Source organism: Anopheles cruzii, chromosome 3 (assembly GCF_943734635.1).
Source record: "Anopheles cruzii chromosome 3, idAnoCruzAS_RS32_06, whole genome shotgun sequence".
Lineage (NCBI taxonomy): Eukaryota > Metazoa > Arthropoda > Insecta > Diptera > Culicidae > Anopheles > Anopheles cruzii.
In genome coordinates, this window is record NC_069145.1 from 7,404,619 (window position 1) to 7,431,734 (window position 27,116).

The 27,116-nt window shown below is 49.6% G+C and overlaps 3 protein-coding genes and 2 non-coding genes across 5 annotated transcripts; 2 read left to right on the plus strand and 3 right to left on the minus strand.

The window, feature by feature from the left end:
- Nucleotides 1-13,856: 13,856 nt before the first annotated feature.
- LOC128272182 (putative sodium-coupled neutral amino acid transporter 10) lies at nt 13,857-16,640 on the minus strand. The gene is made up of 4 exons (XM_053009936.1): nt 16,430-16,640; nt 16,248-16,365; nt 15,787-16,189; nt 13,857-15,721 (listed from the first exon to the last, which is right to left on the minus strand). The coding sequence occupies exons 1-4, from the start codon at nt 16,514-16,516 to the stop codon at nt 13,891-13,893; spliced, it is 2,439 nt and encodes an 812-aa protein (XP_052865896.1). The 5' UTR covers nt 16,517-16,640; the 3' UTR covers nt 13,857-13,890.
- Nucleotides 16,641-19,324: 2,684 nt separating this feature from the next.
- Trnad-guc (transfer RNA aspartic acid (anticodon GUC)) lies at nt 19,325-19,396 on the plus strand. Its single transcript has one exon. It is a non-coding gene; the product is annotated as a tRNA-Asp (tRNA).
- A 390-nt stretch (nt 19,397-19,786) lies between these two features.
- Nucleotides 19,787-19,858, plus strand: Trnad-guc (transfer RNA aspartic acid (anticodon GUC)). The gene has a single exon. It is a non-coding gene; the product is annotated as a tRNA-Asp (tRNA).
- Nucleotides 19,859-20,926: 1,068 nt separating this feature from the next.
- On the minus strand, nt 20,927-22,793 carry LOC128271813 (protein disulfide-isomerase A6 homolog). Its single transcript, XM_053009466.1, has one exon. It carries the CDS (start codon nt 22,515-22,517, stop codon nt 21,198-21,200), a length of 1,320 nt encoding a protein of 439 aa, XP_052865426.1. The 5' UTR covers nt 22,518-22,793; the 3' UTR covers nt 20,927-21,197.
- A 735-nt stretch (nt 22,794-23,528) lies between these two features.
- Nucleotides 23,529-25,286, minus strand: LOC128272663 (microfibrillar-associated protein 1). Its single transcript, XM_053010523.1, has 4 exons — nt 25,151-25,286; nt 24,920-25,073; nt 24,088-24,843; nt 23,529-24,016 (listed from the first exon to the last, which is right to left on the minus strand). The coding sequence occupies exons 1-4, from the start codon at nt 25,218-25,220 to the stop codon at nt 23,578-23,580; spliced, it is 1,419 nt and encodes a 472-aa protein (XP_052866483.1). The 5' UTR covers nt 25,221-25,286; the 3' UTR covers nt 23,529-23,577.
- Nucleotides 25,287-27,116: the final 1,830 nt, after the last annotated feature.

A 27,116-nucleotide genomic window follows, 5' to 3' on the forward strand; every position in this document is an offset into this window, starting at 1 on the left:
GGATTGATGGCACAGTATCGATGGCTCGTGATTAGGGTTTGCGTAACCCGGCAGCGTGCCGGGTATAACGTAACAAGCATTTAGTGGGGAATTTGGAATGACTTTTCCGAAATGCATATAATTTGGACGCCAATCTCCAATTTGGCACACCAATCAAAACGGTTCGATATGCAAATGGCCATCAGTTTAAATTTATGTATATTCCATTCCACGGCCTCTCGCAGCACTGCAACCAACCGGAGCGGGACCGAATAAATGGAAGGCTCTCCATTCGGGATCGTCGGCGCGTGGCCTCGGAATATGATTTTCCCCGGCAATCGCCAACCACGGCAGTGTAATTAGGCGTGAAGCGAAACGTCTTCCCATTCGCACCCGCAAACGGAGCGGCAAGATTGAATTTAATCATCGGCTCATTACTCGATTACGAAGCTGCCCGAACAAGCAGCCCGGCGACACCACCGCCACCGTTACTGGCCGTTGAAATATTGTATTTAATTTATTTTTCCTTCCCTGCGTGGCAGAGATCGTCTACCGATCCGATTCTCACCAAATTACCGAGCCAACATCCATCCGCCATGGCCACGGCTACGACGAGCAGCAGGCAGCGATGTGCTTTAAGCGACGGCAGCCGCTGGTGTCGCCGCATTTTTCGCCGGAAGCATACGCGACTGTCGCCCTCCGGCGCAGCGCGTGATTCGGAAGAGCGTATTTTGCATTAAATGCCCCATTCTGCCCGAATCATCTCATTTGCTGGCTGGCTGGCTGGCTAGCCCCGCGGAGGAGCACCCGTGGAGCAGTGAAGTGGCACATAAACGGCTAAGCTGTGGCACGTGAACAAAGCGCCATAAAAGAACAGCACCCACCAAGCGTAAGACCGGCCGGCATCGATCGGCGGCGGTGGCGGCGACGGGCATGTACGGTACTACTACTTTTGATGTGGGAGCCCATGACGTGGCGACATTTTTCTTCCTAGCCAAACCCACCCCCTCCGGTGCTTGGGTGGGGTGCTCTGCTGTCAACCGTGCGTGCGCGCGCGTGTGTGTATCTGCGGCTGGTGCACCGGGAACTTGGGGACTGGGAAATGGCGACAATTTCGGTAGCTAATTTCGTCCTTAATTCAGGCGCCCGGCAGAGCGCCAAGCACTCGCGAGTTTGATACGCTCGCGTGCGTGATCATAAGTGATAAAATTAGTTTACAGTAATGCGCCACGGCTTAACAGTCGCCGTTCGACGTGCCTCCGCTCCGAAGGAAGCGAAGGCGATAACGATAAATTTGTAACACTCTCGACTAGACGATCCCGACAAAGCTTTGGCGGGGGGGCATCGTGAGTTTGCGTTAAGTGAAGTTTGGGGTAAAAATAACGAGCGGCCTTGGGGCAAGGAAGTGCCTGCAACAGCGGTTGCATACATACGGGCGTTTCGGAGACATCCGATAGGGATTAATAAAATTATTGTTACGTGTTACTCTGTTTGCTTATGTTTTCTTTCTGTTTTGTCGATTTTTATCGATATACTGCTAGTTTTAGATTCGACGCTTTTGTTTCATAATTTGTTTCCTACTCCGGATTGTGCACTTGCTAACACCTGACAGGCCCGAAAAGGATTATGATTATGCACATGACTCCAATGTGAGGATTATGCTGCAACACTACCTGTTTGTCGGCGAAAATGAGTCGGGGTCAGCCAAATTCCACCGTATGCTCATCCCTCGCTGCAATTAGCAGCACCATACATCGGTTCGTTACATCGTTTGGCCGCGCTTCACCGAATGTGTAAGGCCTAAAAAAGCGGCACAGCGAACCTCCGAGGTCCTCGTGCGTGTTCCCTGTGTAAAATATGTATTACAGCCGTGCTAGAGGGACGAAAAGTCTTCCATATGAAGGAGACCCTGCCCGTTAAGGAGGCAAAAAAGGTGTATACGAGCCAAAAACCCATCAATTCGTGGCATTAATGCAACCGCCGCCCCTAAGCCGACCGCGTGTGGTCGTAAAAATATTATTTATTTCAACACGGAAACGGATGTGCGGTGGCAAACGATCAGCCACCACCTCTTTGGTTTACGATTTATTATTATGATGTCTTTTTTTTTTGCTTTCGTTCACCCACAATCCGATTGGCCACTTGAGGCGGCGCTCCGTGGCCCCCGGGTTGCGGCTCACAATGGCTGCGGAAGTGGCAAATCAACGAAATGAATTACCTTGTTCACCTCACATTTCATTGAGTATTACACATGCCCCCCCTCCACGCATGTGAGGCCACGCGGTGGTTTCCTATTTAGAAGTGCGGCCATCGTGGGCTGAATTCGAAAGAAACTCCAAGCAAAAAAAAAAACGGAAACACAAAAAGGAGGAAGGACCTCGGGGTCGCAATAAATGAAACTTTTTACGTTTACGCCAATCGATTAGCGGGCGCTGATGGCACAGAGGATGTGGTCCATTGCCGTGTCAATCGTTAAATTGGCCTCAATTAGTGTTGTTGAGCCCGGTGAAATATCCACACCGTGCAGCGTGGCGCCCACCACCCATAAAACCGCGGACCATAAATAAAACCCCAAATCAGTGCTCTTGTTGTGGTTATTCTGTTTGGTTTTATGACGTAGTTAACACCCATTACGCGGAACGGATTGATTTACGCGCGCCGACGGATGAGCAGGCGAATGTAAACGACGCCACTGGGAATGGAAAGCCCGGAAAAACACCTGCCAACGCATCGATGATTTTCGGAGCAGGACGAAACTGTCAGCCAACAAAAATGCGAACGAATCGTTAATTAGCAACTGATCACTTCTTTTCCCAGGGCCCACGGGCGTCAGCAGAAGTCAGCATTGATTAGCAGCCACTCTCTCTCTCTCCCTCTACGGCTGGAGACCTCTTCACATCTCGTTGCGCTTCAAACGGGAGTGTAGCCAAAAACGAGGCCGGAAAAACTCAGACCAAACATCAAAAACCTGCGCGTCCCATGGCAGCAAACAACGAAATCCCTCAACTAATTATAGAGAGTACGACAACATGAGCAGCAGCAGCAGCAGCAGTAAATTGGTACCGCATAAAAGTTTCCTTTCCCACCACTTTCTTCTTGTGCTCCAACTTTTCCTTGGAATGAAAAAAGCAGAACAAAACAAAACCCCGGTAACCCTTTGGGGAGGGTCCCATCGCTAAAGCCCTTCCGGGAATGCCAAGACTTTGGCCGGAACCGGAAACTTTTTCCCGCCAAAAGGCGTTGGCAGTGCGCGAGCGCGCGCGCGCCTAATGGGTCCCTAAGATGTATCTTAAGGTGCTCCACGACCTGCCCCGAGGCCTTCCGACGCGGTGTAATTTTCGCTAAAGTGCCCCGGGAAAAGTTGAGCCCATGTTCTGGGTGTTGAGGACGTCGAATGCATCGAACGATGATGGTGCGGTGTTGGCTGTTCCCGGACCGCCGTGAGCCTATTATTAACTTATCACCTCACCCGCTGCTAATGAACTCGGGTCGCAAAAAGTGAAGACCACGACCACCCTCGGCCAGAGGGGTGGTTAATTAGTTTTTCGTGGTGGACATTCTCCGCGAAATTTTTAGCAAGATGTTATTGAATTTGATCACGCAGCATGTGGCTCGTGTACTTGGGTGGGCCCAAATCGTCGCCGAGTGGTTCGTCAATTTGTGAACGATAATTACGGGAGGTCTATTTTGCCAGGAAGTCATGGACACTTGTCGACCGGTTTTCCATATAAAAACTCTTGAAAGCGTGTTGTGAATGAACAAATGTTTATCGGTTTCGTGCAGTTCTTTTTCGGTTGTGGTATGGTTGCTGAATTTTGGAAGAGAACATTGAAATGATGAATTTTGAATTTTGGAGAGAACGCTTCGTTAAAACAGAATTATAAATGCGGCGTACTGCAGGAACCACCATCAGTGTCAATAGAGCTATTTTACCACACTGTTCACTGTTCCCGCCAACAGGCAGACTAACATTTCATTGATTATCGCGATCGAAATTCCAATTTAACGAGCCGCAGAACCAAAACGGGGCTTCATTAAAACGGGCGCCAAATATTCCACAAGGCTCCAATACTTTACGACAAATGCGAAAGCAATCTTTTTTAATCATCTCACTAAGAGGGGCCTTCAAAACCGAACCGACCGCGACTTTACTGTGCTCCGTGCGAGGGGAGTCACACTGCGACACGTTTTAGGCGCGGCAGTGATAAATTTAAATTCCCAAAATCAACTGTAAAACCATTTTTACAGATTGTTAGTTATGCGCGCGGCGCCACAAACACCTTTTCCTTGGGCGCAACCCGCACCGTGGGTCGGTTTCCATTTTTCCCCATTTATCCTTTCCTTCATTTTGGATCGCTCATGGGAGATACGGCTCCGGCGAGGAACCCCTCCCCGGTTATGCTTTTCGCGGAACCACCGTTTCCGTTTCGATACCACCGAGCGGCATTCAATTTCTTGCAGCCGGCGAGGGGATGGAATATAACTTTTCATTGCAACATAATTCGCATCATTTATCGCGCAAATTGCTGCTCCTTCATCATAATGTTTTCCTGCTACTTGAAGTTCAGGCAACGTAGAAGGCCTTCTCCGTCGAACGCTTTAAGAAAATTTGTGATATCTTCAGCACACTGCCGTGTGACAAATGTCTCAAACAAATATCAAAAGATCAGGGGACTACTGATGGCGTCAAATCCCGGCCCAGTTAGCCTAACTCCATGTCACATTACCAACCCATTAAACATTGTCTCCTGCGCCGAGTGTTCCGGGACCGGAGCGAGTGATCCAAGCCTGTGCACGTGGGTCGAGCTGCACGTTCCCCCTGCACAGAGCGACTCGTAAAAGCACTTCACCGGGCCCGCAGACGCAGACAGCACAAAGATCTGCACCAACTCGGCCAAGCCCTACGGGACACGGTGGGCGTTCCCCCGGGGGGACGTACAATTTGATTGTCGTAAAATTTTACAACACTATGCTCCCGTGAGGTTTCGATGATAACCTGATTATGATGCCGTTCTCGAAGCGGCCCATCTCTGGAGCGCGCCATCTTATCGGGCGGTATGCAGATTTCGGAGGGTAACCATTACAGGAACACTTATTGTAACGAAAGCACAAACCTTCTGTTCCTCCCGATGGCATGGCTTCTGGAGCCGTGGCTTTACAAAACTGCATTCTAAGGATCGGCATCGATAGGAGAGACGAACAGTTTGTTCGGAGGAAATCTCATACCGCTCTGCTTCCAAATGCGATAAGTGCACGATCTCTCGATACACTTCCATTGTCGGTCGTCGGGGTCAATTCTGTCAGTAGTCTGTAGTGATTCCATAAAAGCACCCGTTACAAGGCAACAATGTAATGGAGGCCGCCGGTTGGCAAGTCTATTGATTTGCAAACCGTCTGTGGTCCGGACGCGCGCCGGTGGGAATATAAAAGATGGTTACTGCTAGCTCAAAAACATCGACGTGTAGCCCTGTCCGACCTAACAAGTGCCTCGTAACATCGAGAGCGCGCCCCGGAAACACTGTGCCCGGGCTTTGGTAGCCCGTGCGCAAAGTAGGCTGTGCCTTGGCAATCCACATTCGGCGATTCGCGTCACGTATCGGTGATCGATTTTTATTGACCAAGGTATTATTTTACAACGCTCCGGCTGGCTGCGACGCGCCCGGTTCCGGTGGGATTAATCAAGGCCCCGAGGAGACTCACGCTCATGTGGACCCTATCCGAAAGGCGGTAAACGGCGGTTTTATTGCCTTAAAATGGCTCTACTTTACGGTGCCCGTTTTGCCAACGCGTTGCCAACGAACAGACAGAGTCGCCGTTTCGCATCCAAAATGTTACCGACTGTCGGTGAAACGGTAGTTTAAGATATTGTGAATTATGACAAAAGTTTTGTTCCATTTTCAGATACCACACACTGCAGCGGTGCAAGCAACAAGTCATCTCAGCGAAGAATCGAGTCCGTTCATCGTTGTGGTAGGAGCGGCCAATGGCTTCGCTGCAAGACGGTAAGTTACAAAGGGTAAACTTTGAGCCGACACCTCCAGGACCTCCGGACTAATGTTGTGCTTCACAAAGTTGTCGGAAGAGGCATCACTATTCGGCGCGGCACAAGATGTATCTGCTTCACGTTGCAGCACGGTTCGTTGACCACGGCCACCAGCACCCACGTAAACTCTGCCGCTCGACAACGGCACTTCTCACCTGAGTTCTCGGTGCAACCGGCCCGAATAAACGTGCAGAATTTGTGAATATCCTCCTTTGATCCCGGCTAACGGAGACACCGCCCGAAGCGAGCGCAGGTGGGTCGTGGGTCTTGCAGGCCACGAATCGAGCCAGCCAGCGAAGCATAACACAGCCTGCTCTGTTGCTCGTTGTTGTCCAAACACCCTCCGGTATCGACCACTGGGTTCTCATACACCACCACCGAGGCAGGCTACTTTAAGACGATAACAGTTATTGTGAAGTTGCCCCAGCGCACATAGTTTATCTTCTCACGCCGGTTCCACTTGAATGGTGTTCGTCTTTGGCGCCGTAATTGGCACGTGGGCGAGTTCGAAAAGCTCCACCGGCGTTCGCGAAAGACGAGCTTTTCCACTTGGCAGCCCACTCCCGGAGTGGTGCCGGAGAGAAGAAAGAATGTGCCCGGCTGTGGGAAATAGGCACGTGACACGCACGGACGTTGATGGAACGTTCCTCCGTTTGGCTTCGCTTTTTTTTCAATTCGCTTCATTAAGCCACCACGTAAGAGCGTGCCGGGCCACTCGGGACCTTGGTTCGTTATTTTATTGTAGCAAAATCGCCTGCAGCCGTCAGATAGTGATGTGTCCTGAAGCGCTCTTTGAGGCGCCGAAAGTGCCACCCTGTTGCGGGTGGTTTAATCTTGGAAACCCAAATCTGGCCACACGGATCGCAAAAGGTGATGCAATAAGCAGCAAATGACACGATGGAGCTTAACAATCAATTAACTAAAGTTTCACTGTTCTAATCGGCCGGTCCGTGTGAATTGCTGGCGTGATTATGGCGTACGTGCTCAGTGAAAACTCCGACAGCATTCCGGTCTTTATTTTTAATGTCTTTTGCTACTAATGCATTAAACTTTGCCCGAGCGTCTGGATGGTCCGGGGAGTAAATTGAGCATGAGTGACCCGGATCCGTTCCGTAAATTGCCGTCGTTGCCGAAACAGTAATCAATCTTCCAGCAGCTTCTTGTTCCAACTTTCACCTAGAGTTAGCTACCCAACCCGGGGCGAAACCAACTCGTAGGTCCCAACACCAAAGAAGAAACTCCAACATTTTTTTTCATCTCATATAATTGAGTTAATATTTTTGTGTCAAAAAAAAGGAAGATGGACTTAAAAAGGGAACTCGCACACTCTCGACGTGCGGTGTAAAACTGCTAACATATTAAAGTTCGCATCCTTTTTTTTTAAAACTCGTCCTGCAAACAGTGTTGCTCCGGTGTCCCGTTCCGGATCCATCTCATACGGAGTGCATCCTGCACGATTGGGTTTCTCTTCAGCGGCTAGGCTCCTCGCTAGACACTTTCGGGCCGCGAGCCAGCCAGACCAGCAAAAGCACGGCCCATGATTTATGGCGCCAGATGTCCGCGAACATTGTGCAACGCGGGCGGCGGCCCAGGTCCGGACCAGACGATTTTGACCCGCGGTCCGTCCCGGCAAATTTCTGGGCCAGCAGACGAAGGATGAAATATCTCCAAATCCTTCCGGACCTGCTCCAACTCGGAGTCTAACCGGCGGTGCCATAACACGATCCGCGATCTCTGCTCGTTGGTCTAGCTCTAGCATCAGCTCGCGCCGAGCCATTATTCTCTTTTTTCCCCAAAATATATTTTGCCATTATGATTAACAGCGGTCCCGACGGCATTTCAGTGTATCCTGTCTCTCGCTCTCGCTCGGCCACGTGGTCCGAGTTTCAGCAAACTCCACAGCAGCAGCAGCAGCACCGGAAGTACATTAAGCGGGGATCATTATAATTATCGTCATAACTGATATTACTGTCACTTGGCTACCGGGGTCAGCCACACGGTGCACTTCCCGGTTCGTCCGCTTCAGCGATCGATACGTAACGACCAGGCGGTCGGGTTCGGTGTGTAATGAAGCTTATTTATTACAAGCGCACACACACACACACCGGCCGGCCTCGAAACAGTGGAGCTGTAATTGTAGTAGCGGTGGTAGGATTAGTGTGGCAGTAGGAATCTAGTTACACACCAGGAAGGAAGTCAGGACGTACGTAAACATGTGTGTTGCATTTCTGGCTCTGGATGATTGAGTTTTATTAGCACTCGCATGTTATTTGCGTAAGCCAAATACCATAAACGGAGCTGCGCTGCTCGATGCGACGAATAGCAGCGTCTTAAAGAGGATGTCCTCGGACCAACGTTTTGACGCAGCGCACCAAATGGTGGGCCACAATACAATGGTATTTAAATGGGATCTGTTAGTTCGGCAGGAAAAGATGTCCTTCTATGCTGCAAATCTCAGAATTATGTTTCAATATGGATACCGGAGCAAGTAACCTGATCCTGAGTTACCATATAATTGTCAGATGCATGTCATCGAATATTGATGCTTTTCAGGTAATTCAAGTAGACTTTGTTAACAGCTTTCCTAATATGTCGATGAGAATAAGATGAGATTACTTGAATAAGAAGGCACATAACTTAATGACTAACCGCTTTATAACCCAAACATGATTTTTGTTCCGATTGTTATAATTTCTGTTTCAATTTCAATTTCTGTACTGCGAAAACCCGTGACCGCAAAGTCGTGTGGGAACTTGAACTGAATCAATTTGAAGGTTTTTAAATGTTTATGAGACAAAAACTCATTTGCCTTGGAGATTATGTGGACTAAACCCACACCCCAAGATAACATTCACCTACTGCCGTAAGACTGTTTAATGACCACCTAACGGAGGAGCCACGCAGGAGCTCTATTGAAATGAGTTTTTTTAACGTTCCCCAAAAAGAGTCACCGCACTGGAGTTCAATAGAGGGTGAAAATTGTCTTCTGCCTTGCAATAAAACTGTTTCCGAAGCGTTCCTTCTACACACCTTTCACCGTATCGTGTTACTGTCCAGCTCGGCGAGCCTTTAAGTGTAGCCATTAAACCGTCAGGGCTTGGGCTTGCTGTTTTCTCTGCGGAACATTAAAGTTGATCCTTCCGATCCCGGCCCGGGCCTGATTTCCATATTCTGCAAATGGGCTGTGAACCTGTAAACGTGCGGCTAACATGCTACACACTAGCAGGTAGCTCGTCCTACTTTTTTTCTATCCGACCCGGCATTTTAATACTTTCTCGGTAATGCTTCTGTACTATTCTGGCTGAGTCAACCTATCCCGGGGCCAGCTTGGTAGCTCGCGTACGGTCGCACCGGGTACGAAAATGAGAAGCAGTGCGAGTTAATGATTTATGTGCCAACAAACCGCGGATAACACCACCGACCGGAATAGGAACAATCCACTCACACTAACTAGCGTCGCCCCATCTGACCATGAATCCTTTCGAAAGTTCCGAAGGACCTTCGTGATTTTTTTCCCCGTTTCTCACATTGTTTGCTCACTTGCTGGCCAGCGTTAAAGCGCCCCAAGAAGGAGTGTTCAAAGAAAAGAACACTTCCTCTCAATGACCCCATCAGCCAGCCCCAGGACGCTCCTAGGGGGTCCTTGAGACCTAAGTTCAAGGCGGCAAGCAGGGCGGAAAAAATCAAAAAAGAAACCAAACCACAAACACTAACCCACGGAGCGTTCCTCGGTTGGTGGCCCGGTTGGGGCCCGCAATAAATTTCACCGAACCAGCCACCGGAGCCGGAAGGTCCGAGCTATTCGTGGTCGTACGCCGGAAGCCTGGTGCGTGACCGCGAAAATGATCTCACATTAGGGCCCCCCCCTGGAAGCCAGCGGACTGCGTGGAGACTGTAGTTAACAGCCGTTCTCGGTCGGCTTCGGTTGCATAATGTTTAACGGTACGGTGTCGGTTCCACGTCAGGAGACGCCCAAATGAGCACCTTTCGGCGAAAGGTGCGCACCTATCAATCTCCGCCTTAATATAGGTCGTTTCTGCCTTCGACGGCCTGTTGACTCACCGCAAACACACACGCAGGCCCAAGAGGCTTTAAATGAGGAAATATAGATGCACGGCCCGTAGCATCCCGGTGGGCCATTAGCGTGAAGATGGATGGCACTAATTCACTGCTAGCAGTGCACTTACTAACTTCAGTGTTTTTTTTGCCCCAAATTTTGTGGTCGGTTCCAAGGTGCCGTCCGGAGATTCAAATCCAACCTGATTGTAAAGAACCATTATAATTTCCCACCTTGCCAAAAGCAGTCGGCCACTTTATTAAATTCATATTATTATTTGCACCATGAAATCGTACTTTGATTCACTTCGTAGCGCAGCGCTTCATCTTCGGCAATGGTCGGCCGAGTTTTGTCGATTCCATTTTTTGCTCATTTACATTCATTACTAAGATTTATCTCACGCAATCTAACAAAGCTCGCGGGTACTTCGTACGGCCACTAAGAATGAATCCGACGCCGGCCGGCACCCGGCGCTTGATAGCGGTCAGTCAGCACCAATGGCAATAATGCCGCTTGCCTCTTTCTCGGCAGCTACAGAATCGAACCATGAGAGGAAATGTCCTGACGGAAGCTCTACTAGCGTCTTCCACAACACGAAAACGGCGTAGCGTCAGCTCATTACCCGTGGCCTGACGTAGAAAATGAAAGTAACAAAAAAGGAATTAATTGCAATTTGTATTCATCACCCGAACGCGCCGGCATGGCGTGTGACCAAGCGCCGCGAGATTCACTCGTGACGATTGCAGAAGTTGTACTCCGTCTATCTTCGCTGTGATTTCGTCATTCCAAGGAACTCCCAAGCTGCCACAATCTCTCTTGCTCCCTTTGTTCACGTCATCACAACCGCGCCTTGGAAAAGGACTGTCCTGCTCCGCTTGCGATGCGTGGCTGATTTCTCCGAAGGCCCGAAGCCTTCGTTTTGGGCCTATTTTGGGTGTACTTAATCCGCTTAGACGCGGTTAATCAAATTCGATTCTCCGAACAACGGTAGAAAAAGATTTCACACTGACGTCTTTACGCTGTTCGGTAAAAATTTGCTAATCGGCCCCAAGATGGCACCCGCGCGATAGGTTCCAATTGCCAGAAGATTAACGGACACGGTCCACGGGAATGGGAACCTAATGGGCCTGTAGCGGAGCGTGAAGTGTTTTAATTGTCAGCTAAGGGCATATCATCCCAGATAATCCGAACAACATCATCGGGAGGTCCACGGGGACGAAGGAGGACCATTCGCTAAGGTCCCCGGAGGGGAAACACAGTATCGTGCGACAAATAGGCTGATGGGCTCCCGAGACTGCCGGCTGCGATCCAATGCCCCAAACTCCCGAGAGAGAGAGGTTGCGGCACCGGCCTGGCTCCGAAATTCAATTTTCCGATCGAACTACGATGATAAGAGGCAAAAGTTTTGCTCGCTTTCTCGGGGTTTGCCAAAAAACTTTCCCCTTTCCAAGCGTGCCATCATCATTTGGCCCCGTTCGGGATTTTCGGTCTCATCAAGGCGCCTCGCCGTGCAGTGGTGGCAGTGGCAGTGGTTTTTCTTCCACTCTGGAACCCTGGCCCTGTTTTTGGCCTCTTTTCCTATTTTTCGCCACTTTCCGAAGACACTTCCGGAAGTGGCCGGATGTGTGGCATGATGCTGTGCTTCGGTAGCCAAAAACTTCTTCGCAACACGTTCCACGCTCGGGTTGCGGCTTTTGCAAAATCGGGCCAGAATTGTGGATTGCGGCGGTTGGGATGAATGGAATTAAAATAAATTACAGGCCGAGTTTTGTGCGTAAACACCCGACTTTCCCTTAAATTAACCCTTGTGGACCAAACATGACCTGTGCGGCTTCAGATAATGAGCGGAGCAAATCGTGGACATCGAGTACGAAAAGTTGTATCAAAACACCAGGCGCCTCCATTAGCATTGTGCCACAGCGGCGCCATGTTTTAGCCGATAATATTGGCCGAAAGCACAAGCTTTTTTATGAATTTAAATGAATAATCTAGCAAACCCCTTCATATTTACGATGGCCATTCTCTGTCCAACCTTTCGGTGTGATGAGATCGATAAGATATTCAACGCTCTCACTAACACCCTGCTAGGGACTGCAAAAACAATGACGAGAAAGATCCACGAAACCAGACGGAGGCAAAATTGTGTCCAGCTGCCGAAAATCAAATCCAATGCCGACCGATCGATTCATAAATGTAGCACACCGGATGTTCCCCTTTCTCGGGTGGGATTTAAGACAAACGCACGGCTGGCAACAGCCTACAGCGAGCGCCCAAATTTCATTTGCATTATTTGACCCTACACCATCGTTTTATAAAATATGCATAGTTCAGCTTTTTTTAAGCGAAAAGTCCCAAACATACACCCTTAGGCAGCACACGAGGCCAGCCTATCGTGTGCTGGATCAGGGGGCAGTGGGAAATGGAATCGAACTGATAATCAGATCGGTATGAAATTGTGATGGCAAAGTTATTCCTTCCGTTTTATGCTAAATGTGCTGCTTTAGCGACCGGTCAGTATTGTTAGGCTGAAAATTGGCGGCACCGGCCTGAATATGCTTCTCATCAGCAGTTCTCGGGTCGGGGCATACTGTAAAGTGGCCAATATTGAACAGATGATAGAACATTAAATCGAAAAATACTAAATAAGTGTATTATTATAATAATGCGCCAAAAGTAATGTACAGTTATTGCGTTAACAACCAAGGTATACGAAGCAAAAAGATACAGGATTCTGTCAAACACAAGCACCAGTTGGATTGGGCGATTTCGGAACCCCGATTAGTTTTGTCTAGTTTTTGCAGAAAAATGCAACAAAGAACCATTCGCTTCGTAAGCGCTAACTCCATGATGAGCATTATGCTTAATTGATCCTATTTCACGACAAGCGACAACAGTTCATTTGCATCATGCCTTCGCACCGACGTGGAGAGACAGTTGGATTGCCAACAATCTACATTAAATTTGGAACAATTTACTATTCGCGACGACACGATTTACATAATTCAAACGTTTCGCTAGCTTTACGCATTTCGAAATACGCAACTCGACTTTGAAGCCTGCCATTCCGCACCAACGGAACCTAATAGTTGACTGAAAACACTTTTAAGGGTGCAACAAATTGTGCCACCGAGTTTTAAATTTTGTTTTCTTTTTTTATAAATATTACTTTTTGAGGAATTTTGATTTTTTTTAATAGGAAGAACGATCTTCTTATTGCATGTTTACGAAATTATTTATGCTGTCACACTAGCTCTGTTGCAAACTTCAATTCTTTCACTCTTTTTGTCCTATTACCATCAGACTTGGTTGCAATTCAGTGAAAATTACCCCAAACAAGACCGGAAACCGAGTAAGGGCTGTTATACGTGCAATTTCTGTTCTTGAATGTCACTGTACTGAGCATAACACGAAATGAAAACGAACACGGACACGGCGCTCCACCGGACGGGTTGGTCTATATGGTAATCAATCCTGTTTCGAAGCAAAGCAAAAACCACGCACCACAGGAGTACAATGAAATCAACTTTGATTGCACCCGGCGGCCATCTCATGTGCGCCACGAAAAAACACTAATTCGTTGATGATGTGATAATTCCGAAGTGGGGAAAAACATGAAAATGCTGCCAATCGCCAACTATTGGATTGGTGGAACTGGCGGAATCGGTTCTCGTTCTCATCGATCGAACACGCGGCGAATGGTGTATTATGAATATTCTTTCCAATGTTCAATTAGACTTTTTTCCAACAATTTATGAAAATGGAGATTTCAAACCCATCAACCAAAAAGTCCCCTTTATTCAGCCTGCAAACTCTATCGAAAGCCATCTTTTTCGACTGAAAGATCATCATCCTGGGCGACCGCACCCTCCGGAACGCTGGGTTTCGGACAGTTGTCGGGATCCGTTGCACTCAGATTCTCCGCTTCGCGCTTTAAACGCATTGCCAATAAATCACGCTTGCCTGCAGCCACATCTTCGCCGTCTTTTGATTTGCGCTCTTCCGTTGCTTCTACCTTACGCTCGACTGGCACCTCCTCTACCGGTAACGGTGGCAAAGGAACACTTTCCTTTGACTGTTTCTTCTCCGTGTGTTGCGCTTTGGTCTGGGGCACCGGGACCTGTTGAACACCGTCCATAGCCTGTGATGGAGCAAATTTCTTGGGAAACTCAACGTTCCCTGATTGAGCTCCATCTTTGTGCTGTTCCTCTTTCCATAGCGCCTTGGATTCGTTGTCCGTCTGTTTTACCGCTTGCTCTGTCGGTAGCTCGCCTCCGCCGGCTCCTTCTGCGGGCAGTCGATCTACATCATTCAAGGGACCCTGGTCAGGCCGATGCTGATCAGATGGTTGCTCCAAGGAATTCGTGCCATTTTTCATGGATAGATTCACCTCGACAGCCGCAGGAACTGTTTTATTGCTACCGCCGGCAGTGAGAAGTTTGACGATTGGATCGCTCGGACCTTTCGCAGGATCACGCTTCGATGGTGACGCTGGTTTGGCCTGCTCCTCAACCGCTTCCGGGTTCTCTTCACGCGACGCCTTGCCGGCGCTCTGCTCAGCAATTTTCTCCACAATCTCATCAAGCTTCTTCAGCACCAGTTGCTCTGTTTCCTTGTTCTTCTTGACCAGCTCCTCCTTAATGTTTTCCACCTCTGCCTCGAGCACCTTCTTCGCGTTCTGCAGCTCAGTGATCTCCTTGACGATCTTTTCCTTCTCCTCGGCCGCTATTTCGCGATCCTCCTTCAGTATTGCTTCGTTATTGATCGCCACCCGTGGTGCTTCCGTTGGCAACGGTACGAGTTGCACTTCCGGAGAGGGATCCTTTCCGGACAAAGGCTTCGATTCCATCGCCGTTGCTGTCGTCTGCTCTGGAACCTCCACAACAGGATTCATCTTTGGTATGATCTTCGTATCGCCCACACGCAACTTTTCCACCGGCAGCTTATCCGGTGCTGGAGGTAGTTTAAAACTCTCGACCGCTCGCAGTGTATCATCGGGTGGATTTACGGCTAGTTTATCCAAAATAACCGCCAACGTAGTGGTGGTAGATTCGTACTTCTTCTCCGGTGTGCTGTCAATCGCCTGCAGATTGGCGTACGTACCGAGCACCATGGTGAAGAACCCAAACACAATCATTACCTGTGCCAACTGTTTCTCACTGATGTTAGTTTTGCATATCGTCATGTAGCAGGCAGCCGGAATGATCAAACAAATAGCCACTCCGATCGTCGATCCCACCAATCCTATCACAACCTCGATCGATGGTATCAGCAGGCCAACGATCAGTGCCACCAGCACAATGGCCACCGTCAAGGGCCGAAACTTAGACTCGGGAATGTAGAAGTGTGCATCCGAAGTGCGCTTGTACAGCAGTGAGTAGAGACTAACTCGGCAGGGAAAGATGGCCAGCGGAAAGCTGAACGCCACCGACAGAACGAACCCCATCTTGATAATGTCGCTGGCGAAGGAGGGAGAAAAGTCCACCAAAATATTGCCCGAAAACCGGTGACCATTGAAGGCGACGTAACCGAAGAAGCCGATCGCTACGTAAATCATGGTGCAGATGTTTGTCGACTGGCGGATGACGCGACTCATTTTGTCCAGTGAGGTGGTGGGCATTGTTGCGTATACTTCGAATATTTGCCTAGCGAAAAGAGAATTGTGACATTAATCCATTGATTGATCTATTCTTTATAGCGTTCCCCTTACATCTGACAAGAGAGGGCCATTGTAAAGATTGGCATGCACTGCAAAATGCCGCTCCATTTCCACAGATCGAGTCGATCGAACCAATCGGTTTGCTGAAACTTTACACTCGCCTCCGATACCACCTTCAGCACCATGCAAAGGTAGAAGCCTAGCGAAGCGGAACACACTGACGCCAGGCTGTCCACGTTCCGCAACATTCCGAGCGGAATGATACACACGATCGTAACCACAATCATTACCCATGATCGTAGCGAGTAGCTCTCGTCCAGCGATAGGATTTTGGCCGTAATTTGTGGCCCAAGGTCACCGACCACGACGAAATAGGCGACGCACGTCCCCAACAGGTATCCAACGACGCACAACTCTACCAGCAGCTTACCTCCGGATCCGAAGGCATAGAATGCTACAAAAAACAGGAAGTTTTAATTCAAATCACTCCGTCGAACTAAGCCCTAACTTACCAATTTGTTCAAAATTTTTTCTTCGGGAAATTATAGCCGATTTGACCATGTAACTGCAGACCAACCGGGTAACATAGCTGCTGACCAGTAGCAGGACAATGGAAAGCACAATACCGCACTGGAAAGATAAACAAAACCCTTACTGTTGATCGACCGTTTAACTTTTGTTGATCAGGTTTTACCTTTTGAAAGCAAAACGGCATAGACAAAATTCCCACACCGATGATGCTGTTCGTTAGTGTTACCGTTTGCACGGTGTTCGTTTCCATCACGCACGACAGCAGCCGCCGGCCGGGAGCATCGTGAACAAAACGGTTTCTATGCTGTGGAACACGATTTCACCGGAAAAACCTTGTGTACGCGTCGATTTTTTGCTACGGCATTGAAACACGTACGCCGTGTTTGTTTTGAATGGGAATCAGAAACGTCACTCGCACGGATCCAAGGTTACCACATGACGAGGTATACACTCGTATTGAAAGCTAACGGAGCCAAGGTGATGACAGAAGAAAAATTAACCGAAAGCCGCTATTGTCTGTTGCACGAAGCACTTTCTTTCTCTAGAAAATCATGTTTTAGCTGTAATACATAAGCTGTGGCTGTGGATAAGAAGAATTACAAAACATGTTCAAGAAGCAGCATCTTTGTCCCCAATTTATGCCCAGTGCGGTGCAACAGTATTCTGCAAATTCAAATCCCCATTGGAAGAAAAAACCGCCAACGGTTTGTGGTTGATTTGACAGCTACCAGGTATGCTGCGCCATTGGGGCGCCTCTGTATCGGTCGCGCAGTTAGTACCGAGAAGTGGATTCCAAGTGTATTCCATATTTTACTTTGTTTAATTACCTGTTTTTGCTACAATGCACATCGTTGGGGTAAGCTAGAATCGAAAATGTTCTTAAAAGTTGGTTGCTCACTCACGCAGTTCCATGGTTCCACCAAAGATATCATTTTGTTCCGGAGACGGGAACGACTGCACGATTCTACTGCGCAATCCGACGAGTGTGTTCGGTCCAACTGTTCGAAATGCTTTGGCATGGTTCTTCTATCATGCGCCCGAGGAACTTCAAGAGGCTCCGCTTCCTGTAGTTCCTCGTTTTTCGATTCGCATCAAAACCGAATGCGATCCTTTCCATGTTGAGCGCGTTCAAAAAATGCCTCGCTTCGACGGAAAAGGGCTGACGCTCGAGCGTCAATTTGAAGCACCATCTTACATTCGCGTGGATTGCGCCTTCAGTGTTCCGGTGGATCAATTCATGATTATCTGTCGCGGTCTCTACTACGCCACCGCGAATGATGGCCGCCTGAATGTGCTGCTGTGGCCGCAACCCCTCTTCCAGCTCGTTGCCAACCCCGAACAGTTGTGGCAGGTTATGTACGATTGTATGGGCTGCAAAGCTTTCAGCGAATTGCGCGACGGCGACGCCGAGTTTAAGCGGATCGCGAGAAATAAGGTTTTAACAGTGCGCGCTCACAACTGTTTGATAGTGCTAGAAGAGCTGCAGGACCGATTAACCGGCTCGGCCATACGGAAGGAATTGGATAAGCATCTGCACAAAATTATGAATAAAGTTCATGCACTGGAAGCCGCCCAGATCGCTTGCGAAATTGATCGCTCAAAAGTTCTGCTGCAGGAAGTCTCGCGCAGTAAAGCGCTACTGTGCCAGTCCAGAGAACGGTGTGCACAGCAAGTGGATTTGGCGTCGATTAACGACATCGGCACCGAGATGATAGCTCTGCTAAAGAATGATCTCCTGTGCATGTTGAATGTTTGCGGTGAGAACCGACAATGTGCCCAGGAAGAAATGGACATGTTGTCCACCAACGAGACCTTCCAGCATGATGTGCTAGCAATGTTGGCCGACATCCAAAGAGCAGTCAAAAATATGACAAACATGGAGTCGACTACGTATGAAGTGGAAAAAGCAGCCAGTGCCATTGATAACAACCTATCACTGAGGTTGTGCCAAGCGGTCAACCAGAGTTCCTGCGTAACCGGTTTCGTCGTGTAAGTAAATAAACGTGGTTACAGTGAACTCCAATTTGTACTAAACCTTCGGGTGTACCTCGTGTTTTGCAGAGAACTTCTAGAAAACAAAAACAATTTAATAAAGAACATGCGTTCCGCAACAGTGGCTTGGAATGCAAAAAAGGCCAAAGTTGCTACGGCGCTGAGAAAATTGAATAAATTCGAGGAACTACTCTTAAACAGCAACTCTACAGCGAGCAGATTCTCCGTATTGGAAGCCATTCTTAGCCGTATGCATGAAAAGCTGGCCAGCTTCTGCGAAGCAACCGTCGAAACAGGCAAACTTGAAGGCATCGTTCTCGATCGCGAAAAGGACGCCTGGTTGAAGCATCTGGATATATATTCACTTTCGTACGAAGAACTTCGGTGCATTGCCGCGGTTCGAGCTGCAGTTGAAGAATCGGGTACGGATGTACAGGAAGACTTCCAGGGATTTCTTTACGAGTGGGCCGTAAACCATGGTTCCCAGCTGGAGTGGACAGAAAACGTTTCTTTCGTAGCAATTTTTCAGACACCAGCCATGGCAGCTGCGGTTGGCGAAGTAGTGAAAGAGCTAAACGTACGAAACTTCCAGTACGTTGTCGTTCAAAACGTCAACCAAATGACATCGACTTTGCAGAATCTGTTCGAGACTGGACTGCCGATTAGGCGTGGAAGGCAGGAGCGTTCCGATCTCCAGAGACAATACGGAGACATGTTGGAAAAGGTAAATGAAGTGGTCGAATGTCTGGTCGAGATGTTTCAAGCCAGAGGCAACATCAAAACCCTACGGGCATCGATGCAGCGTTTGAGCAGCAGCTTCGAAAGCTCGTTGGAGGAACTGAACAATTGGTGCCGGAATCATGAGAAGCATTTAATGAGGTAAGTTCTTCACTTCACTGCTGACAGAGAATGAGACTGCTGAGAATAATTTGACTTACCAACTTTGACTTTGATGCGAATTATTTTACCAATTTAGAGGCTAATCTTGCCTTGCTTATCGTGTGGAGTCGGGCTTCAGAGGAAGACGTAGAATTCAAAACGTGCGTGAACCCGAGGTGAACGTAAGTCCTCGATAGTATAGTGGTCAGTATCCCCGCCTGTCACGCGGGAGACCGGGGTTCGATTCCCCGTCGGGGAGAGCTCAAAAGCCCTTTTTTGCTACACAAACCAATTGTTTTATGTAGTATAATAGTAATGCATGTAAATTTCAGAGCCAACATTATAAACTGTCACTTACTTGGAACGGCGGTTGCAGCAAGATGGCCAATGTGTGAGTTCTATTCACAGCCATTCGTTCAAATCGTAAACTTTTTAGTCGGATGAACTTACTTATCCGGCTCGAATCGAATCGAAAACATGATGCAATTTCTATAAACTTTTGCAAACGATATAAGGCAGAAGCATTATTAGAACAATGAACTGAATCACGTACGTCGAATATTTTGTATTGATGGGATTACACTTTATTCTAAAGCAACTGCTAACAATGCTGCATTGTTGTAATGCACCAGACGCCAATTGAATCAAGTCCTCGATAGTATAGTGGTCAGTATCCCCGCCTGTCACGCGGGAGACCGGGGTTCGATTCCCCGTCGGGGAGGGAGACTTTTTCCTTGTTATATTTTTTGCCCTGTTTTTTCATGTGTTACTTTTCCATTTTTGCACTTCTAGCTTCACACCCGACCAGTGCAACTTTGGCGTCCTTCCGATGGCCTTGGAACAAGCCAACATCGCAACCCAGCGACGGTCACGGTTGCAGGCGCGCATCGACACATTGACCGCGCTGATTGAACTCATCGAGCGTGGGTCGCTGCCGTCAATTGCGGAACTCGAGGCGGAAGGCAAGCAGTTGCCCCTAACGGTAGCCCGCGTTCGCGCGGGGTTCACTGAAAAGCGGCAACAGTACTGTGTCGATATGGCCAAGTTGGCCGAATCTTGCGATGACCTCGAATTCACACTGAAACGCTTCCAAAGCCAGCATCTAGCGTCGAAAATGCACCTACCAGCAGACACCTACCGCATGCTGATCGATCACTGGACAGCGTGTACCGCTTCCATCAACCGAGCAGTGTCCGGTCTTGAAATGGTCACTGCCAACATTACTTCACTGTCCACGGACGAGCTGGACGTGTACACCGACCCGCTGTTCGCGCTCGAATTGCAGGAGATGTCCATCTCGACCCGAATCGCGGACCTGCAGCGCACCCTGGAAGAGTACGAGCGTGAGCATCCGTCCGTTGCGCGCGGTGCCGTTAGCGGTAGCTCCCAGGAAGCAATGGCAAGTGAGACGGCACAGCTACTGCAATCGATCACTGCCCTTCAACGTGAGTTACCAGAGCATCATCTTGCGCTGAATCGCACCGAAACGACACGCCTGCAGCACGAAATTCAGTTGCTACAGCAGCTGGAGCGGGACTCGTTCCGGGAACTGTACCTCAACAATATGATCTTGCCCACCGTCGACACCCTGCACGTGCAACGGTTACGCGAAATGACCCAGCTCTTGACCGCCGTGTCCAAGGATCAGTCCGATCTCCTGGGAGGTGCAGTCGAACTGTCCTTCTACTACGGCGACGGTGATGATGGAGATCGCCCCCGGAACAGAGGCTCGCTTGGCAGGGTGAGTATCATCCAGTACAACGCTCGGATTTAAGGTATCAGTTCTGCTTTTATTGGCATTTTTAACTTAATGCTACTTTTACTGGACTGAATCGCGGGGAGGGTTAACGGATGTTAAATGCATCGACCGTGACTCCGCCGACCCCATTAGTATTCCTTCTTATGCAACTAAACACCCCCCCAAAAACCGGACGACCGCTCGGAATGAATCGCTTTCGTTGTGCCAAACTTTGGGCTGGATTTGCTGTCCTCCCCATTGCTTTCGTTTTGTGACCGCGGCCGGGCGCGGGTTTGGCAGTGTTTGCCGCTTCTCGCTTCTTTTACAGCTCATCCTTCTCGTCCAGATCGACGTCGGACAGATCGATCTCCTCCTCCTCCGGCAGCTGACCATCCTTGCCGTCCCACGGGTCGACCGTGTGGATCTTCGGCAGCTCGGCACCCTTGACCGGCGCGGTGTGACCCCGGCCATACGACAGGTCGCGCAAAAACTCGTTGATGCCGTCCTCGGAGAACGAACCGCGCAGCAGGGAGTACTTCATCTTCTTCAGATTAACGACGGCCATCGCCGGGTAACCGAAGCCGCCGATGTCGAGCGTGCCCTCCAGCTCTAGCTGGGCACCGCCCTCCGTCCACAGCCAGCCCCACAGCTTCTTCTTGTACTTCTCGCCCATCGCGCGCAGTATGCCGAGGTACCGGTTGCGGCACGCCGCGTCACAGTCGAGAATGTGCGGCAACACGGCCACGACGCACAGCGGCTTATCCAAGCACGTACCGCGGGCCACCTTTTCCGACGTGAGCTGCACCAGTTCCGGTGCCGGGATGTTGTCGCTGTACTTTTCCAGCGCCCAGTTGACGATGTCGGACGATGTGCGGCCTCCGTCGTAGTCTTCGGCCGCATTGCGATCCTTGACACCGCCCGGGAAGTACTTGATCGTCGGGTAGCCCTGCACTCCGAACTGGGACGCCTTCACCTGGTGGACGGTGGCATCGAGCGCTCCGAGTTTCACCTTGCCCTTCAGCTCGGTCGCGGCCTTCGTCCAGTGCGGCGCAAGGTTCTTGCAGTGGCCACACCACGGCGCAAAGAACTCCACCAACCACGTATCCTCGCTCTGCAGCACCAGCTTATCGAAGTTGGCATCGGTCAGCTCGATCACGTCGTCATCGGAACCACCACCGCCGCTGCTGCCGCTGCTGCTGCTGCTGCCACCATCGCTGCCACCGCCCAGCACGCTCTTAATTTTCTTCTTGGCCTCGGCTAGGGCCGACTCTGCGATGTCTTTCGCCGTTCGCTGACCGTTGTAGTCGACCGGCGAGCGTTTGTTTTGGCCGAAAATCTTGATCGACGGGTAGCCCCGCACACCGTGCTGACCGCACAGCGACTGCTCCGTCTCACAGTTCACGCCGCCCACCTGGATGACGCCCTTCAGTGCGGTGGCCGCCTTACGGTACTCCGGCACCAGACTGCGGCAGTGGCCGCAGAACGGGGCGTAAAACTCCACCACCCAAACGTGGTCGCTCTTGAGGACGTTCTTTTCGAAGTTGGCCGCCGTCAGCTCAACGACATCGTCCGTCGATGAGTACAGTGCCAGAGCGCCGCCACTGGCACACAGCACCGCCAGCACAAGGGCCCGGACAATCATATTTCCAGGGGTTGTCCGATGCACTACCGCTCTGATGGTTTCTTCCCCGAACGGACCACGTATGCGCCTTTACGCACTGCTTGAGCACCAAAGTTGGCTGTGTTTCGTGTGTGGCGACCGACGACGGTGCTTCTCAATGGCAACTAAATCGCAGCAGTCCGTCGCACGGGATCTTTACGAATATTGCACCACGGAGGCAATCTTATCGTAAACAACAAACGAGGCCGCCCTGCCTGTCTCGCCTACTATGTACCGGCAAGCCACCGTCCGCCGTGGATGATGTCGTTCGGAATAGGAGGCTGATTTGGTCGCACGCTATTGGCTCTTTGCGTCCGTCAAGTTCTCCGATGAACATTTGCATTTTAACATCGCAGCAACACGCACACGAAAACGTTCGCGATGACGTTTTCAACCCGTTTCTAATTGAACGCGTTAGAGGGAGCTCTGGGCATAGAAGAGAACATTTTAACTGCCCCGTTTGCGTGACGTTCACTGAAAGATCTCTCTTAAAAATCCTTTCCCCACAGAATTCCTTCCACAAACGCAACATTTCCGGGGTCAACATTCAGATCGTGGACGAGCAGAGCAGCGAGCCAGTCGAGGCGCTGGCCGATAATCAGTTGCATCTGGCGTACTTCCTGACGTACGTTAGCTTTCTCTACGTCGACGGCTGCCGACTGCTCATCATGGACGATACGTTTAAGGTGAATTCAGTTGTTGGCCCGCAGTTGTTGAGCGCGTTTGTAACCGTACATTCAAACCTTCTTTTGCCGTAGAACCTGTTCGGAGGAATCGATCGTATGCTACCGGCACTGGAGACCCATTTCCCCCGGATGCAGTTCATCCGCGTGCGTGGCATCAGCGATGAGTGTTAAACCCGTTCCAACGTTCTCCAGTTGAATTTGGCAAATCATTTCATTTTCACGACTTTTTTATTCATTGACTTCATTTTTGGAATATTTTTTAACCATTAGAGGTAGTCTTAAAGTTAAACGATGCTAAAACCTATCACCTATCAGCAAAATACTTCGAACTTGCTGGCGAACTGAAATATACACGCCTACGCGTCCCGCTTTTTGCGGTACAGTGAGGGTTTGTCGAACACTTGCTTCATGCCGCCGGCCCGATCCGACAGGAACATGGTGTTGTTGGTCGTGTCGGCGGCGACCCAGGGCGAGTCGAACTTGGTCGTGTCCTGGTCGACCAGATGCGTGTACTTGGTGCGCCCACAGCGGCCAAAGTTCTTCACCTGCATCACCTTCGGCAGGATCGTCTTGTCGAAGTGATCCTCCAGCGTGGGCGCCGAGAAGTCCTGCTTGTACACGTCGTCCTCCTGGTCGAGATAGAACGCGCCCCGGTGGTAGTACTTCTGCAGGAACTTGTACTTGCCCTTCGCGTTCTTGTTGGTGATCTGTTTCGGGTTGTTGCGCTGCTCCTGGCGCCGTTCCTCCTCCGTCAGGTTGCGCAATCGCTCGACTTCCTGCTTTTCCTTGTCGACTCTGTGCGGGGAAGAAAAAGAAAACGATTAGCGGCCGTGTCACGAGAGCCTCGAGCGCGGTGGTCCACTTACTGTTCCTTCTCTTCCCGGTCCCGCTTGATGCGCTTCAGTTCCCGCAGTTTCCACGCTTCGTACTCGACCTCGTCGTTCTCGTCGTCCGTGTTTACGTCGTTGAGCGACGGTTCGTTTTCCACCTTGGCCTTTTCCAGTTCCTTCTTGATCGTGTCCTCCACCAGCCGCAACGTTTGCTTCCGCCGTTCCTTGGCCGCCTTCTTCGACTCGTACTCGAGCTGCTTCTGGCGGTTGGCTTCCCGTTCCTTCTCTATGACGGTGGTGCGGTCCTTCTTCCGCACGAACAGTGGCTTCAGACGGGGCTCGTTCTCCTCGTCGCTTTCCGTTTCCTCCTCGTACTCGGAACTTTCCGACTCTTCCGAGTCGGTCAGGCCCTCCTCTTCCTGTTTCTGTAGCAGTTCCTCCTCTTCGCGCTGCTTCTGTTGGAGCATTTTCGCCTTCAGCATGTTGCGCCGCCGCTCGATCTCCGAATCACTCAGCTCAGCCTCCGACTCCGACTCGGAACCCAACGAGATGCGTCTGCCGCGGGCAATCCTCTCGTTGTCCTGCTCGGCACCACTCTCGACCATTCGGTCATCGTCATCATCCGCGTCGTGGTCATTTGCCTCGTCTTCGGATTGTACCAGCTCCGGCTCGTGGATGAACCGGTGACGCTCGCGACGCTCCTGATCGAGCTCCTCTTGGTTCTCGGCCCGTATTGCCTGCAACCGTCGAATACGCGGATCGTCGACATCATCCGGCAGGTCATTGTTATCACTAAAAACGGAGGAAAACAAGGAACATTAGGCCTCAAAAGGAAGAAATGACCCGCCACCAACACCCCACCACTTACGAATCTTCCCGCTGCTGGTGCTCTTCGTTCGTCCGGCGCGCTTCCATAAAATCATCATCATCCGACTCCTCTTCGCTGCTCGCGTACTGGGCGTACTCAGGTCGCTTGCCGGATACGTAGCGATGCACTTTCACCTTTTGCATCGATATTTCTCCTAAAGCGGGGAAGCGCGTTAGGCGGATTTCCACGGGCATCCGTTGAGGGCCACACAGTGGACCGCGCGTATCTTACCTTTTGTGTTTTTGACCGGAATCGCACCGGCGGTACTCTGAATACCGTACTGCGTTGTTGGAGGACTCATTTTGTCGCTTTTCTGCTAAATAACGCACAATAAAGGCCACCGTATGATGAGAATATAGTGCTCGAGAGGCGATTAGGCCGAAGAACGTAAACAAACAGCGAATAAACCAGGCACAAAACATTTGACAGCTGCTGCGAGGTTGCTAGAAGCGAAGGCAGCCAGTCCAATTTCTACAGGGTGTGCCCAAGGCATGCTGTTTTTGTATATCGAAGATTAGAACACTTTGGAAACTCTTGTTTGCCAGGAAACTTTATTTACGCTCTGATAGAAAATAGGGAAACGAAATAAAGTAAAACTTAAAAATTTAATTTTTCGTACATCACGTTTTATTTACCATATTTTTTATGCATTCGAACCACCCTGTAACTTCATCAACACACCGGACCGGTTTGTTTACATGCGACATGCGACCCTGTTACAATCTGGAGATTTTGTGACCCGTTCAAATTAACCCGTTAAGATTTTTAGCAAAATTACGGTTTTGGAAGATTTCGGGCGTAAGCGACGAAAAATTACCAGGGTCGCATGATCTAACCGGGGTTAAACCGGTTATAATCAATTTTGGCGCTTCGTGAAATATTTCTTTTGAAGTTCCCGAACTATCGGACCAGTTTGTGCTACCCGTAATAGCAAGATGGGTCATGCTCCCCTAGTAATATTTGCGGTTTTCGGAAGAACACAAAAGAAGCGATTCGAGCGAGCGAGCGACTGGCGCTGGGTGGACTTGAACTACTAAAATGGGGAGCCTCAGCGAGCGGATCTGATGCATGGTATTAAATCTTAGTGACAGTGTACTACGCTTTAGTTCTATTGTTCCAAATACTAGAACGCAGTGTACTAAAATTTATAACACATTTTTTGTAGCTAAAAACGGAGCACGGAGCCAATTTAACACAATGAGAACAACAATACTGTGATTTAACTTCTGTTTCGCTATTTCGTCTTTATTTTGTCTCCAATACAATAACGATTGTTTGCCCCGCGAACGGCGAACGACGCCAGGGACTTACGCACGCACACGGGCACACACACAAGCATGCAAGAAGCCCAAGCAGACGCACTATGCAACGCGTGTGCTGCTGCCTCTCGTCGATATGTGGTGCGGACGGGGTGCGGATTGATTGTAACAAACGGCCTACACAGCAGAATACGCGCGCTCTAGGATTATTTTTGCTGCCCATTATGAATATGTGCACTTTTCGTTCGATCCCTAATCTGTTTGCGCATGTTTTTTGTTTTTCTTTTCTCTAATTTTGTACAACGACCGTGACCCACTGTGGTCCGCGAGCTCTTGCTCGGAAAATGCGCGGTGTGTAAGACCATCGCGGACTCCTTCGCGTGTTAGTGAAAATATCTCTGAACTACGGATGACCCGCTTACGCGCTTTCCTATTAGCTACCATCTTTTGAACGATATAAGAATTCTTGTTTAATATTATTTCTCCTGTCTCGATTGCGTGTGCTGCCTATCGTTTTCTGCCGGGTTAATAATACTATATGTACAAGGTTTCGAACGTTTCATCTTCCCTTTTCCGGGGTCAATTTGTATCCAGAAAAAATTCCCAACCAAGCAACGGCATTACTGAGCGCTTGTGGCGCTGTTTCGAACGGTTCCAATCGATCGAATCTTCGTAAAATTCGATTTTCGGATATTCGAGCACAGTGTTGCGTTCGCTTCTAACCAAATACCTTTTACTCTGCAGTAGCTACACAGAATTAGGGAGGAAAATAGTTTGAATTCTTCTGTTTTTTTTTAAATAAATAATTTACAAACATTGTTCGCGCATGTTAATCATAGCAACTTTCTCCTGCGTCGCTCTCTCACTCTATTATGTTCTCCTTTTCCATATACACTCTCGCCTTCCCAGTCGCTCTCTTTCGCTCTCCTCTACTAGTC

Excerpts from the sequence above, each read along its gene's own strand:
- LOC128272182 (XM_053009936.1), bottom strand. The coding sequence starts at position 16,516 with ATGGAAACGAACACCGTGCAAACGGTAACACTAACGAACAGCATCATC. Across the intron at positions 16,366-16,429 it reads TGCCGTTTTGCTTTCAAAAG|TGCGGTATTGTGCTTTCCAT; the intron begins GTAAAACCTGAT and ends TTATCTTTCCAG. Across the intron at positions 16,190-16,247 it reads AAAAAATTTTGAACAAATTG|CATTCTATGCCTTCGGATCC; the intron begins GTAAGTTAGGGC and ends TGTTTTTTGTAG.
- LOC128272663 (XM_053010523.1), bottom strand. The coding sequence starts at position 25,220 with ATGAGTCCTCCAACAACGCAGTACGGTATTCAGAGTACCGCCGGTGCG. Across the intron at positions 25,074-25,150 it reads TCCGGTCAAAAACACAAAAG|GAGAAATATCGATGCAAAAG; the intron begins GTAAGATACGCG and ends TCCCCGCTTTAG. Across the intron at positions 24,844-24,919 it reads CACCAGCAGCGGGAAGATTC|TGATAACAATGACCTGCCGG; the intron begins GTAAGTGGTGGG and ends CTCCGTTTTTAG.
- LOC128271813 (XM_053009466.1), bottom strand. The coding sequence starts at position 22,517 with ATGATTGTCCGGGCCCTTGTGCTGGCGGTGCTGTGTGCCAGTGGCGGC.